Source organism: Vombatus ursinus, unplaced genomic scaffold (genome assembly GCF_900497805.2).
Source record: "Vombatus ursinus unplaced genomic scaffold, bare-nosed wombat genome assembly UNPS02014781.1, whole genome shotgun sequence".
Lineage (NCBI taxonomy): Eukaryota > Metazoa > Chordata > Mammalia > Diprotodontia > Vombatidae > Vombatus > Vombatus ursinus.
In genome coordinates, this window is record NW_020954559.1 from 41,918,211 (window position 1) to 41,932,834 (window position 14,624).

The 14,624-nt window shown below is 33.7% G+C and overlaps 1 protein-coding gene across 1 annotated transcript in view; it reads right to left on the reverse strand.

The window, feature by feature from the left end:
- The window catches only part of LOC114046167 (E3 SUMO-protein ligase RanBP2-like), a 76,362-nt gene that overhangs the window by 4,565 nt on the left and 57,173 nt on the right, over positions 1-14,624 (reverse strand). Inside the window, exons 20-26 of the mRNA XM_027866411.1 lie at positions 12,180-14,624; positions 7,790-7,957; positions 6,927-7,019; positions 5,693-5,886; positions 4,931-5,138; positions 2,615-2,716; positions 1,922-2,067 (exon numbers count right to left, since the gene is read on the reverse strand). The exon at positions 12,180-14,624 is cut by the window's right edge and continues 1,876 nt beyond it. Of these exons, the coding sequence (XP_027722212.1) occupies positions 1,922-2,067; positions 2,615-2,716; positions 4,931-5,138; positions 5,693-5,886; positions 6,927-7,019; positions 7,790-7,957; positions 12,180-14,624 (3,356 nt within the window). The remainder of the gene's footprint in view (positions 1-1,921; positions 2,068-2,614; positions 2,717-4,930; positions 5,139-5,692; positions 5,887-6,926; positions 7,020-7,789; positions 7,958-12,179) is intronic.

Consider the following 14,624-nt stretch of genomic DNA (forward strand, 5'->3'; position numbering starts at 1 on the left):
TTAGGCCACTAACAGAAAATACAGATTCTCTTCCCCCTTTTGCTTATATTTTTCTCTTAGAAATTAAATGCTCTCCATTTCAAGAATCTACATGCACTGCTGCTTGGGGTATAAAAGCACTTTTAAAATGCATCTGTTCTTGATGTGGAAAATCAGTCAATAGCTGAAGTTGATCAAATTCTCAATTTGTTGACAAAGCAACATTTTCTTATCATTTAGAGAATGAAAACTTTATACATTTTCTTGAGTTTTAAAATTATCAAATAGCTGTCTTGTGAATAAGTGAATAAATAACTATAATTTCAATATAATAAGTTTTGACCTAGGATGTTACTCAGAAAATCAGTCCTTCTCAGTACTATCCTAGACATTCCATTTTACATATAACACCTATTAAGATATATCTATAATAAGGTAAACATTTGGTATAGGGGACCATTTGGACTTCTTAAACCATGAACAAAAATATTTCTAAGAAAAACCTTCTTTTTTGCAATTCTTATTTGCAATAATTTTTGTCGAATCGAATAAATACAAAATTAACTAATTCCTCCAGAGTTTTAAATTCTGAAAAGATAATTTTCAGCAAATAAGAAATGATACTAGTCAGATAACCTGCTAGGAAAATAGAAAAGAACACTACAGTAAAGCAATGGTCTGAGTTTAAATTCTGGCTCTGTCACATATGGAATCACAGAATCAAATCAAATCACAGGGTTGGAAAAACTCTCAAGGATCATAGAGACCAACTTGTACTTGCAACATCCCTGACAAAGGGTCACCCTGTTATAGTTTGAAGGCCTCTAGAAAAGGGGGACCCACTATCTCCTGCTATAGACTATTCTACTTTAGAAGAACTTATAATTGTTAGGAAGCTTTATCTCTTTATAATGAAGTCTACCTATATCTAACTTCTATCCATTGTACCTAGGTCTGAAACAAAGTTTATCCCTTTTCCACATCAGGACCAAGTACTTGATAGAGATCATACTTCTCCCCTGTCCAAACTGTCCTCCTGGTATATAGGAATTTTTGTGATAGAGGTTTACAGAATTTGAGAAAAGAGAAGAGGGTAAGAGATTTTTATATTAGAAAGCTAATAGTGGCAAAAGATTAAAGGATGCACAGCTATAGGACTACAGTTGAGAAAGTAAAAAGTCCTAATAAGCAAATGGGCAGCAATGTTTTGATAAAAACAGGTATCTTTCCCTACACACGCTATGAAGTGGAAAAGAAAAGAAAGAAAAGGGAAGTGAAAGAGGAAAGAAAAAGAAATGAAGGAAAAAAGAAAAAACCCGACTTCTAATTCTTAGGCTTTTTAAAAAAACAAACACATATACTATGTTTTGTTTCGAGTCTTAAAGAATTTAACAGCCTTTCTTTTAAAAGTAAGTAGTTTTTAGTAATTTTTGTATTGAGAATTTGTTGATGGCTAAATACTTTATATAGATGAAGCTAAAATAAAATGTTATTCCTTCCCTATCACTAGATCCTTCAAAACCAAAGGATAAATAGTTTGAAAAACTGCCTGTGTAATGGATGGTATTTTATGAGCATAAGCTTGTGATGAGGTTTTTGTTCAAAAATATTAAAATGTCAACATCAGATAATAAGCATAAAAAGTGTTGTTTTGTTTTTTTTTTGAAAACTCAAAGATCCACATTTTAAAAAACTTAAATGAATGTAAATGGGACTTATATTCAGCAACTAAGGGGTATACAGAGGACAAGTCACTTACTATTGCTAAACATTAATTGCCTCATGTTGTGTCAAATAGCTATAATATTTGTATTACCTACCTCAAGTTATGAGGATCAAATGAGATAAAAAATGTAAAAGGCTATGTAAAATTTAAAGTACTATAAAAATGTGCCATTATATGCTAATGACATCTTGCTAATCAATAACTCTAATTAATTACCTCTGGTAAAGAAACAATTGGTTCAAAATGTATATCTTCATTATGTACAACTTCTTCATCACTACCTTCTTCATCTTCTCCAGTTTTACTGGTTGCTTGCTTCCCAAACACAGCTGCTCCAGTATTTGCCCACTGGAAATTTTTATCTAAGAAATAAAATTTTTAAAGATACTTAGATATTCATTACTGAAAATAATAAATTCTGAATTCTTTGCCAAATGACATCTATATGAAAATTAAACCCTTTATCATAAGGTATCTAATGTTTAATATACAACACTTATTCCTTATAAACATATTTAGTAAACAACTTCTATTTAAACTGAGGCTAGGACCTAGATATAACATTGTGGAATCCATATCCTTCAATTCTCCAAGATAAGAAATGGGGACACAGCATGGTTAATGTCATATAACCCTTACTTTGCTACGGGAAAATCAGTGCTAATACTAAAGCAATAAATCTGCAATCATGTCATTTCCCCCCAAAATAAAGACAGAGGCCAGATCAATAAAACCATAACTGGAAAGAAAATAGCCAGTAGTTTAAAATGCTACAGTCCACTATTAACACTTTATGATCATTAAATGTGATTCTAGATTTTTGACAATTCTGAAGCTCTTTAAACTACAGCAAATCTGAAATACAGCCAATATATAAAATTAGTTGCCTTGAGTCTAATGTTACCTTACCTTTTGAACCAAAAGCAAAATCCCCAGAATTATCAGAAGCCAAATCCGCAAACGACAATCCTGTATTAGTACCAAATCCAAATGACACTGTTCTTTCTACTTCTAAATAAAAAATAAAATAAAAAAGAATGAAAATCTTTCATAGAAGATTTATGACATTATAACTTCTTTATCCAAGATAGGTGATTGGAAGAGTGTATCAATTTCCAACTTCTAAAAGCCATACAGCATCAGTTGGACAATATCATACTTCCTTATGGAAATCAAAAGTCATCAAAAATAATAAGGTACCTACTACTTGCATATAGCACTCTTCCAAGCACTCTACAGAAGTGATAAAAACATGGTTTCTTTTTTTCTCTCTTTCTCTCTTCTTCCCACCCCACCTCCTCTGCTTGAGGGTAGAGAGAATGCCAATTTAAAGAACAAGTAGGTTGGTCTGAATGGAAAATAAGAGTGAATGAAGAAAATTAATATAAAGTAAACATGGAAAGATAGATTGGTGCCAGATGAGAAGGCCTTGAATAAACTAAAGGTTCTTGAGCAAGGAAGTGACATGACAACTTAGGAGGATTATTTTAGCAGTTGTGTGAAGGATGAATCAGTGAGGGGAGAAATTGGATGCAATAAGTCCAATTAGAATGTTAATGCAATAGTCTAAGTGAGAGGTGATGAAGGCCTGAACTAGGGAAGTAGCCATTTGAAGGGAAAGAAATAAAAGGATTCAAGAGATGTTGTAGAGGTGGAACTGTCAAGACATTTCAACTGAATGAATACTTGGAGGAAGATGGAAAGGTAAAGGGAAGGATTAAGAATAACTTCAAGTTTGAGAACGTGAGTGACCAGGAAGATAGTGATGCCCTCAACAGAAACAAGGAAGTTTGGAGAAGTGAGAAGACATGAGTTTTTTTGGGACAGATTGAGCTTAAAATACTTATAGAACACATGGCTGGAACTGTCTAATAGGTAGCTGATGATGTGGGATTGGAAGTCAAAAAAAATTAGGATTAGACATTTGTATGTGAGAACCAACTGTATAGAGATAATCTTTCAATCCATCAGAGTTAATTAAATTACCAAGAGAGAAGAGGGCCTTAGGAGTCAAACACATTCAGAAGGTGAAAGATGAATGATGATCCAGGAAAAGAAACTGAGAAATAAAATCAGACTGGAAGGGAACCAAGAGAGATGGGGTATCAAGAAAGAAGGCATAGTGACTGTCAAATGCTACAGAAATGTCTAGAAGGATTGAGTCCACTGAATTCAGCAATTAACAGATGATTGGCAACTTTTTAAAGAGCTATTTTATTTGAGCAGTGAGGTTGGAAGCCAGACTGTAAGAAGTTGAGGCGTGGGAGGAAATAAGAGGAACAATTGTAGACAGTTAAAGGAAATGGAGCTGTGATATCAGAAGATGAAGTGAAGAAGAAAAGATGTAGGGGGAGTTATTATAACTGTCTTCAAGTATTTGAAGGGCTGTCGTATATTAAACTTAGCCACAGAAGATAGAACTGAAGGCACTGGGAAGAAACTCCAGAGAGACAGAATTAGTCCAGAAATACTTCCTTAACTAGAAGGATCAAAAATAGAATATGGGCTGCCATGGGAGAGAATGTGCTCTCCCTGATTGAAGTTCTTCAAACAAAACTTGCCAGTTATGGTGTAAAGAAGATTCTTGTTTAGCTATGTGTTAGGCTAGATGGACATTGTGGTCACTTTGCAACTCAAATTCTGTGATCTCAAAGGACAGATTATAGGATCATAAATTTAGAACTGTAAGGGTCCTCAGTCATCTGGTCCAACCCCCTCAATTTACAGATGAAGAAACTACCCATTTACTCACAGTCCTAGAGATAGTAAGCAATGAAGGTGGGATCTGAACCCAAGACCTCGATGACTCCAGAGCTGGTACTCTTTCTACTATGAGGGGTGGAGATTTTAAGGGCTGCACTTGAGAACCTAGAGGACCACATGTGGCCTCAAGGCCACAGGTTCCCCACCCCTGTTAACTATACCATCTCGTCTCACAAGAATTTTTTTTTGTAATCATCTTAATGAAGCCAAAATAAGCTCAGTATTAAATTTAGTAAATTATATTTCTGGTTACTGTTACTTTAAGTCATATCAATTTACACATTAGAACAATTTTATAAATTATCAGGAAAAAACATATATATGTAAATGTATAAAATGTAAAATGCAAAAACACAAGGGATAGTAAAAAGCTAATGTAAAAATATAAAAACAGAATGGATAGTCACTCAGTAAACATTTTCCTAAATACATATCTATCCACAGGTAAAAGCAGAATTTTACCTTGGCTTGTGGAATCTGCCTCATTTTCTTTTTTATTAGATAAGTCTATAGGTGTGTCATTAACCCCAGATGAATTATGCGCTACATCAGAAGATTCAGTAGTGGAGTCAGGTTCTTCAAATTTACATATGAATGAAGCAGGAACTTTAGTTCCTCTAGCAGATACAGTATCAGTTGAACTTGTAACCTCATCCTCATCATGCAATTTCTAAAAACAAAACACACAAGTGAATTCACAATAAAAACGTTTAGCATCAAATAAAACTATGCAATGTTTGACTAGCCAAGCTCAGCTTAGACACTAACATTTCTGGTACCATCTCTTATTCTTTTCAATCCTTCTGCCCTAGATTAACAATTCTTAAAAGAAATCTACTTCTGCTTCAATCAATACCTTCTTCAGAAGAAAAATGCTAACTTATTTAAGAACTAAGACCTGGGGGACCCAGCTGTAGGTTTAAGAAAGCTTATGGAGTGTTGCTGGTCACTCTTAAAGCATATTCAGAAGAAGGCAAAGAAAGGAAATGCAAAGAAAGGAAACAGAGAAAGAGAGAAAAAACCCAAAAAACAAAGAAGTATGGCAGAAAGGGGGAAAAGAATCAATAAGGAGGAAAATGAAAGGGTACATATGTTGAGGATAATTTAGGTTCTTATCTGTATAAAATGAGACATTAAGTGAAAGTCGGTTTGGTTTTCCTTAATACTAAATGTAGCAGGTACCAATTATATAAGAAAAGAAATAAAGAATAAAGATATCCTTACTTTTGCTTCCTGGACTTTTTGAACCTCTGAATTAAAGTCTTCTGGATGGCTATTATCCTCATCAGTATCACTGCAAACACCACAGAAAAAAGTTGGAGGAAGTTTTAGAGTTTCTGCTTTTGCTTTTTCTTCAGATGTTGGTTGCTTTTCCCAGATAATCACACATTCTTTATCATGGTCTGGAACAACTTCTCCTGCAAGAACAAATACAACAAAAGTTCAGTAACAGAGTGAAGGAGGCTTAAGGCCAAAGAACTTGAATACAGTAATATCAAAACGTATTTCATGAACCAACCAATATAATATGAGGCTGTAGTGATTTTAAAATGTCCCTGTAGGGACAGTCATTTACTATAGTAAAATCAAATCTTGCCTCTCCTTCTCTACCAATATTTCCTTTTCCCTACAATTTCTGTTCCCTTCCCTTCCCTCTATCCTTTCTATCTCTATCAAAATAATCCTTCTCCATTAATTCTAAAACATTCTTGTCCTTTCACCCTGTGATAAACAGTAACAGAGGGAGGTTACAATTGTTCTCTTTACAACATATTGCAATAAAAAAGCATTTAATTACTTTAAATTCAGTAAACTGTTTCATCTATTCCTAATAAGTAAACTCGCTACAGAATTACTGATAAAGAACGTTTTGTCTAAAGTAAATCATGTTAGACTAACACCTACTGGAAGAATATAGTCCAGTTTCATTACACAGTAGTAATATCAAGATAAATAGGAGGAAAAAACATGGGAAAAATGAATTTAAGAGTACGGGATTTTTAGATTCAGAAAAATTTTCTAAAGTTTCAGGAAAAGATCATGAACTGGAAAAAATGATGCAAAAGACATGTAAACAGAAAACTCAATATAAATCCCAGAATTCATAAAAGTTGCTGGTTTCCTATAATCCACAGTATAATTATATAATTATCTTATCCAATTCCATAAAATATTTCCCTCCAGTATAATGGAAAGTTTTTTCCCCTTCTCCTAGCCACATACATCTTATTTTATAATGATATACATAGGATAAATATAATTTCTATTTACCAGTTACAGTCAACTTCATTAAAATTCACTTACTTATCAAAACAATAGTCATTTGGATAGTTTGAAGTCATAAATTTCTATGGAAGTATATATGTACTTTTTTGCTTGATGTTAAATAAAGACTATGAAATTTATCAATCTATAGGGTGTTTAACTAATATATATACATTATTCTATATTGGTTTACCTGTTACAAATTCTTGGGATCCTTTACATTCATCTGGGTCATCTGGATATAACTTCCCATTAAGTTTCTTGACAGCTGATTCAAAATCTTCATCTTAAAAACATGATTGGTAGCATCAAATATGATTAAATATTGGAAATTTGGGTGGCAATGTGATGATGGTAAGTGAAACACCATTGAATTCAAGTAATATAAATAGAAGCCAGTGGCTAATGTGACCTAACAGACATAATACTAGACTTGAGGGTTAAAAAGACTGTTCAAATCCTACCTTTGACATTTACTAGCTGCGTGAATAAGACTAAGTAATTTAACATAAGCATCAAGCAACTCCCTGAGACAGGTTGTAATCTTCATCACTGAAGGGAGTTTCCACATAACAAAATCACAGCAGCCACAAATATACTTGTACATGTTACAGAAAGGATTCATGCTCTAATATATGCTAGATGGACTCTAAGATTTCTTACAACTCCAAGATTCTATGATTCTAACATTGCTCTAATTCCACAAAACAAACTAAATACAAGATTTCCCAAAAGTCTTGGGGCAGTTTTAAGCTTCAATGTCTTAATTAGCTTAAAACTGCATTAAAGGTTTTGGAAAATCTTATATAAACCCTGGAACGCTGTAGTGAGGCAGCTTAAATATTCATATTAATTTTTAATTAATTAATTATTAATTATTTATTATAATTATTATATTATATTATATATTATATAAATATATAAACATTTATTTTTATATATAATAAATATATATTATATTATAATATTATTATTAATTATTATATTAATTAATAAATTTTTATTATACTTCTACAATACTAGAAGACAATAGGGTGGAATGAGATGGGGCCTTACCATCATCTTCTTCCTCACTAATGTAATCTGGTCTATTCTTATAGCAGAAAAAAGTTGGAGGAAGTTTAAGACTGATAGCCAGAGCTTTCTGTTCAGGAGTAGGAGTTAGTTCATATACAATGAGTACATCATCTGTGGAAAGTTCTTCTGGTTCCTTCTTTATCTCAGCTATAAGAAATGAAGCAAAATTACAAAGCCTAAGTTTTAAATAATACATCACTACTCAAGCCTAAAATCAGAACTACAGAATAATTTCTACAATAAGGTACAAAAAAAATTACATTTTATTGCAAAAAACTCATAAGGAATCATTTGATTTTGTTTACATTGTATATGAGACACACTGCTTTCTTCATTAAACACAAGATCTTTTATAGTTTTAAAGAATTATTTTTACTTATTTAGGGTAAAATAACATACATTATAATCCAATTCCTAAAACTTTATAAAATGTAAATTTTAGAAAAGAGCCTTTTACATGCTAATAATAACTAAAACAGCCATGCATGTGCAACTGTGCCTTAAGTTAGGAAAACATATTGTAAAATTAGTCTAAATAAAAAGTCAAACTTGATTTTCACCTGCAGGGAAATCTCAGAAATTCCCCCAAAATGTTATATGGTATTACTTTAAAAGCTCCTTTGTCACCAGATTAAGGCTTTAAACACACACACACACACACACACACACACACACAGAGCAACACAGTATTAAAGAATACCCCCCAGAAATGTTCATCTGAGCTTCAATACTTCACCTATAGGTAAAACCTCTATGGCTAAAAATCATGCAAAAACTTAAAATTCTTGATCCTAAAATGACCACAGGAATAGATCTAGAAAGAGCTAGTCAAATTTCTGCCTACAGAGACTAACAACAATATTAAACTAATTCATGCATGGTAGTGATCATTCCTCAGTCGATTATAAGTGAAATAAATTCTCTCCCTTTTCCCCTGCTGTCATTACAAAGAACATTCTCTCATTACCACATGTGAGAATACTCATAATTCTGTTGGAGGAATATAAGGGAAAGGGACACACAAATAGAATAGTGATTATTAGACAAGAAATGAAGTCAGGAGACCCTAGGTTCTGATCTTAGTTTTATAATCTTTGCAAGTCATTTCATTTTTCTAGGACTCAAAATATTTCTTTACTTGTAAGATGAAAGCTTGTTTTAGAATTGAATCCTGAGAGAATCTAAGTCCCTTCTAAATTAAATGTTCTGAATTACATACCCAAGACTGATTCTTGCTGTCTCATTTCAGTTTATAATATAGTTCTAATTCTTCTCAACACCAAGGACTCTAGGATTTTTTTTTAATTTAAACTACCTACACCCAGAAGAGCTTAATAACATATGTATATTCAAAATATGATACGTGAGTTGGAGCCTAGAAATCCAGTAAATATGTACATGGAGACACAGGAGATCAGTGTATAATATCCTACAGAAATCTGTTTTACCAACAATATAATGGAAAAATTTGTTACTGGCAGTCACCTTTGACTTGCAACACTTGAAGACTGTTTCCTAAAACAGACACGTGATGGTTAACTATGGAACACTTTCTTTCCTGATTTGTATTTCCTACGGTACAGCAGTGTTGAGGGAACAAATGAACAAGGCAATGAGAAGTCAACGCAGTAGGTAGAAGTGTCAAAATGAGTGCAATAGTGAAATGCAACATAGCAAGAAGTAGTGACTGCTTAGAACTAACTACCCTCGAAACAAAGTAAGGCAATGAGAAGAACAACTATGTGCAAGCATTACAGTGTGTTAAACTACTATCAAGAGATGTCTTCACCTAAACCAGCATTCTTTAACATGCATGTTGTAAACTGTTAAATTCTTAATTTTATGAAGCAAAACTACTTTGTCAAGACTGCCAACTGCTAAGAAAACTAAAGTCATCTCACACTGAGTGCACTTTATACCTTTGCTCTCAGGCTGTGAGGAGGGGGCACTGGTCCAAAAAGCCATTGGATTAGATTTAAAAAGACTAAAATTAAATCCTAGAAAATAAACAATGTTAAGGATTTGGGTGTTTAGAGGGACAAAATAAAACTTGACTTTATTTTCCTTTTCTCTCTTAAAAACAAACCCTTCCTCCCTACCAACCCCCCCACACACAAAAGACAAGAAAATCACTAAAATTCATAGGTCAGTCCCCATAATGACTTAGGAATTAAATAGATCACTTATCAGTTCCCATGGAATCACAATTTTTAAGTATTTTGACCACACTCTGGAAAAAAACAAACATACCCAGTTAAAAAGAAATTGCCTGTGCTTTTTCAGATATACTTCAAAACACCCCTGTAGTTAACAACTATGATTGAAAGTTAAAGGTCAATATTGGTAAGGACCCACGTTTACCTCATAGTAGGCTTTTTAAAAAGTATGTCAGACTTTTATACTCTGCATTGTGCCACAAAACCATTAAACCAGTATAACTATAGTTTCTAGTTAGTATATTCTACAAATTAGTTAAGCAACAGTAGTGCAACTGTTTAAACATTCTCTAACTATAGTGTATCAGTAAGAACATTGTCAGGACCTGATTCTGACACTACCTGTGTTACCTTGGCAAGTCATTTAGCCCCTGTGGGCCTCAGTTTCCTCATCTGTAAAATGAGGGGATAGGACTAGATGCCCTCTGAGGTGCTTTCCAGTTCCTGATCTACGATCTTACATGAAATTATATGTGTGCTTGGAGGACTGTCTAAAAAGAAAGTCAATGTTAATCGCCAGAATGCTACACATAGAACAGTAACTTTGTTGCAAACAACTTTTTTTTTTGGTTTGTGTAAAGCAGATCAGTTATCTGAATATTCTTAATTTAAAATAGCTACTATCCTTCCCAAAGTATACTGCATAACTCATTTCTAAAACAAAAACCAACTTCTGCAGAAATTAACTACTAATTTCTTAAAATTTATGGAGAGAATTCTTTCAGTTAACAAAGTAGGTATATCACAGGGAAGCAAAAACTTGAGGATAAAGTTAAAACTAAACTTCACCTAGGAAATTACCTAGAAATGCAGCCATCTTCAAACAAAGGATACAAATAGTACATAAAAAGCCACAAACATTTATATGTGATCTACTTTCAAAAGATTTTACATGTGCCTTTAACAAAATACTGTACTAACAACAAAATTTCAGTACTATGTGTAGTTACTCTATTAACCTTCACTCAAACATATATACTCTTAATGACTGCAAATATGAAAGTGAATTGGCCATTTAACCAACTTTTGCAGAGGTTGTGTGGGAAAACTAAAAATACATGGGAAAAAAGAATGTTCTTTTAAAGCTGAGGTGAACTTCTAAAAAAATTTTGATAAACACATTTCAATGTGTAATTGGTTTCCTTGGTAATCCTATATTTTGTATATTTAAAAACACTCTGAGAAAGGATGAAAGTTTCACCACACTGCCAGAAAAGTATACTGCAGAAAAGGGGGTAAGAGAATCTTTGCTTTAAAGTACAAAACTATAATCTTTGTATGTGATGCTACTGCTCTGAAATGTTTTTCAAACATATTTTCAGAATATATCTAAACATGAAAAAAAGCTTAAGAAATAACTTTTTTTTTTCTGTAGAACGTTTCTGTATTACTTTCTGTCCAAAATGTTCCGTGGCCAAACTAGTTTAAGAAATTCTAATCTCTCCACGTCCCCTAATGTAAACTGTTTCACATGACTAGATTTTCAATTGGTCAGGCACTCCCTAGATTCATCTACAACTCAACCACTATTCATTTAGTTTATAAAAGTTCATTTAATATAATAAGCTCTAAGCTCAAATTCATATATGGTGTTGCCATGTAATACAACTATAAGTCACACTCAATTGAAAAAAGTGCAGGGCATCACAAATTTAAATTCTGTTTTCATAGGACACAATACTAAATATGAGTAATTAAAGACCCTGGATCTCTACGAGGTTGAAATATTTTTCAAATTAGCTCTCAACCCGAGTTTAGCAGTCTCATAATTTTGACTGAGAAAATTGAATTTAAACATTCTAGGGATAAGTTACATGTCCTTTAAAAGAATCTAATACTCTACACAAGCACCTTTACTAAATGCAATTTTTAACCAAATGTTACAGTAAAATGTTAATCCTTGAGATAAGCCTCATGTCAAATATTAAGAATTCTGTACAAGTAGACTATGATTTTTACCAGAAATAAGTCTAAAAAATACTTGCTCATGAGCATGTTTGAGAAACATTCTAAAAGTTGTCTAAAAGAGAATTCAAATTAACCTAGTTTCCTACTAATACATAATTGTATACAAAACAAAGTGATCTGCATTATTTTCAGTTTTTAAACATAAGAATTATTTTTAAATATGGAAAAATTAACTTTACACTTACCCTTTTCTAATGTTTTAAATGCATAATTAGTTGAGGGCTCTTCCTTGGGAAAAGGAGTCGAGGGCTTTTCTGCTTTGCTTTCTGCAAATGGCTTGATGTTTGAGCTCTTCTGTGCTTCACATTTACTAGGTTCTGATTTTCTTTCAATCTCATCTGAAACATCTTCCCCACTTCTGTTTTTCAAAGGTGCATTAAAGCTGAATCCAAATAAAGAACCTGTAGTTGAATTGTTGCCAAATGCAAATGGTTTTGCTTTCTCACTACTAAAAATGCTTTTAACAGATTCAGAGCCAAAAACAAACTTTGGAGGAGAAACAACTGCTTTTGTTGGTGTTTCAGAAGTGTTACATACTTCAACTTCTGGAACTGTATCTGTTGTATCAGAACCTTGGTTTAAATCTGTTCTCTCCCTTGTGGTTTCTTCTAATACAGCTACCGCAATTTTACCACAAGGGAATTCTCGAGGAGTGGCAGCACGGGAAAAGTGTGGCATTAGCAAGGTATCTTTTTCTTGGGCCTGTTTTGCTTCATCAAAAATTTGTTTGAATGCATCTGCAACATCCTGTAGTTTAAAACGGACGGCTAATTGTTCTACTTTTCTTTCTCCATCAGCAAAGTCACATGCAGTCCAAACCCAAACTCTTTCTGTCCCTTTCATGTTTTGCAAAGTCATGTCTGGTGTTACTCTATGATTGGCACACAGTTTTAATACTTGGTCTCTTCGCATCACTATTCGCACATGTTTATTATCATAATTCTGCAAAATCTTTATATCACCTATTCCTCTTTCCTTCCACTGGCCAGCATCTTTGTCATATCTATAGAGTTTGGCTCGATGACTAAAGATAACTTGCTCATTTTCCTCACCACTGGACACTTCTACCAGATCAGGTAATGGTACGACTGGCTCAAAGTACTGTCCATCTTTCTCCTCTTCTTGGGTCACATCAGACTCTTCATCAGTGCCAACAGAAGTCCCACTCTGATTCAACTTGGCGGGGGATTTGGATGGACTCAAAGCAGATTTAAAACTGAAATTAAACCCTGTTGTTGAATCACCAAAGCGGAAGAGATTTTTTCTCACAGGACTATTTGATAATGGAGATGCATATACTGAACTACTACTTACACTATCATCCAAAGCATCCTCTCTTAAGTCATAGTTATCCCATTCTAATGAGGGTCCAGTGGTTTCAGCATGTGGTTTTACTGTTAAGTCAGAAGTACTGACTGCTAAGCTTGAATTGTTATTCTCTTCCTCAGTGAGCTTTTTGTCATTTGTCAAAAACGTTTTGAGATCTTTGAGCCCACTTTTCATTTCCTCAGCTCTCTGTATTAGTTTGGCAGCTCTGCCAGTATCTACAAGTTTATGAGGCGTTTGAAGTGGTATGTCTAATAAAAGTCTCTGGCATTCTTCAAATTTCTGTTTGAATTCTTCAGCCAGCTCTGGTGTTTTAAACTTAGCTGCTAACTGTTCCAGTTTAGCATCTCCATCAGAAAAATCACTGGCGAGCCACATCCATGCTCTGTCCGAACCAGATAAAGGTTTAAGGTTCATTGTAGTAGTGATCCAATGATTAGCACATACTTTTAGTACTTGTTCTCGTCGCATCAGCATTCTTAGTTTGCCATTAACTTCATTTTTAAGAATCTTTAAATTTCCTAAGCCCCTTTCTTTCCACTGACTTATCTCTGCATCAAATCTAAATAATTTGACCCTTTGTGAATACAGAACCTTTTCATCTTCTTCTCCTGTAACAAGTTCCACTTTTTCAGGCATCTGAACTACAGGTTCGAAATGGATATCATCATTGTCCTCGGTCTTATATGCATCATCATCTTTCTCAAGGTCTGATGATGTATTGGCCTTAGGGGACATTTTAGCACTCTGTGATGAAAAAAGTTTTTCACCTGCACCTGAAAATCCTTTAAAATTTGGATCTTTTTTGCCAAATTGAAATCCTTCCCCTGACTTTGCAAGGTCAGCAAAAGTGAAATTGCTACTACTGTGTCCAAAAATCGAATCACTACTATCTTGCTTGTTATTAACAACATGAGACTTCAAAGCAGCATCTTCTTCAACGGACTTCTCATTACTCTTTTGATCACCAGATTCTTGTATGCCGAATTTAAATCCACCAGCAGATGCAGGCACAGTAAAACTAAATCCTTCTTTAGTGGGTTTAGCTTCCGTACTAGAAGGAACTTGAAATGTGAAGGAAGAAGGTGAGCTTCCTTGCTCAACATGCCCAAATTTAAAGCCCTGTTCCGTACTGCCAAATTTAAAAGCTTTTTCTGAAAAGTCACACTTAAAGCCAGTTGCCATCTGACTCCCAGAAGGTTCAGATAATTTACTTTTGAAGCTAAATGTAAAATCTGAAGAAGTTTCTGCAACAGGTTTACCGACTGGATTTGGTGCTTCACAGGCCACACATTTCAAGGAAG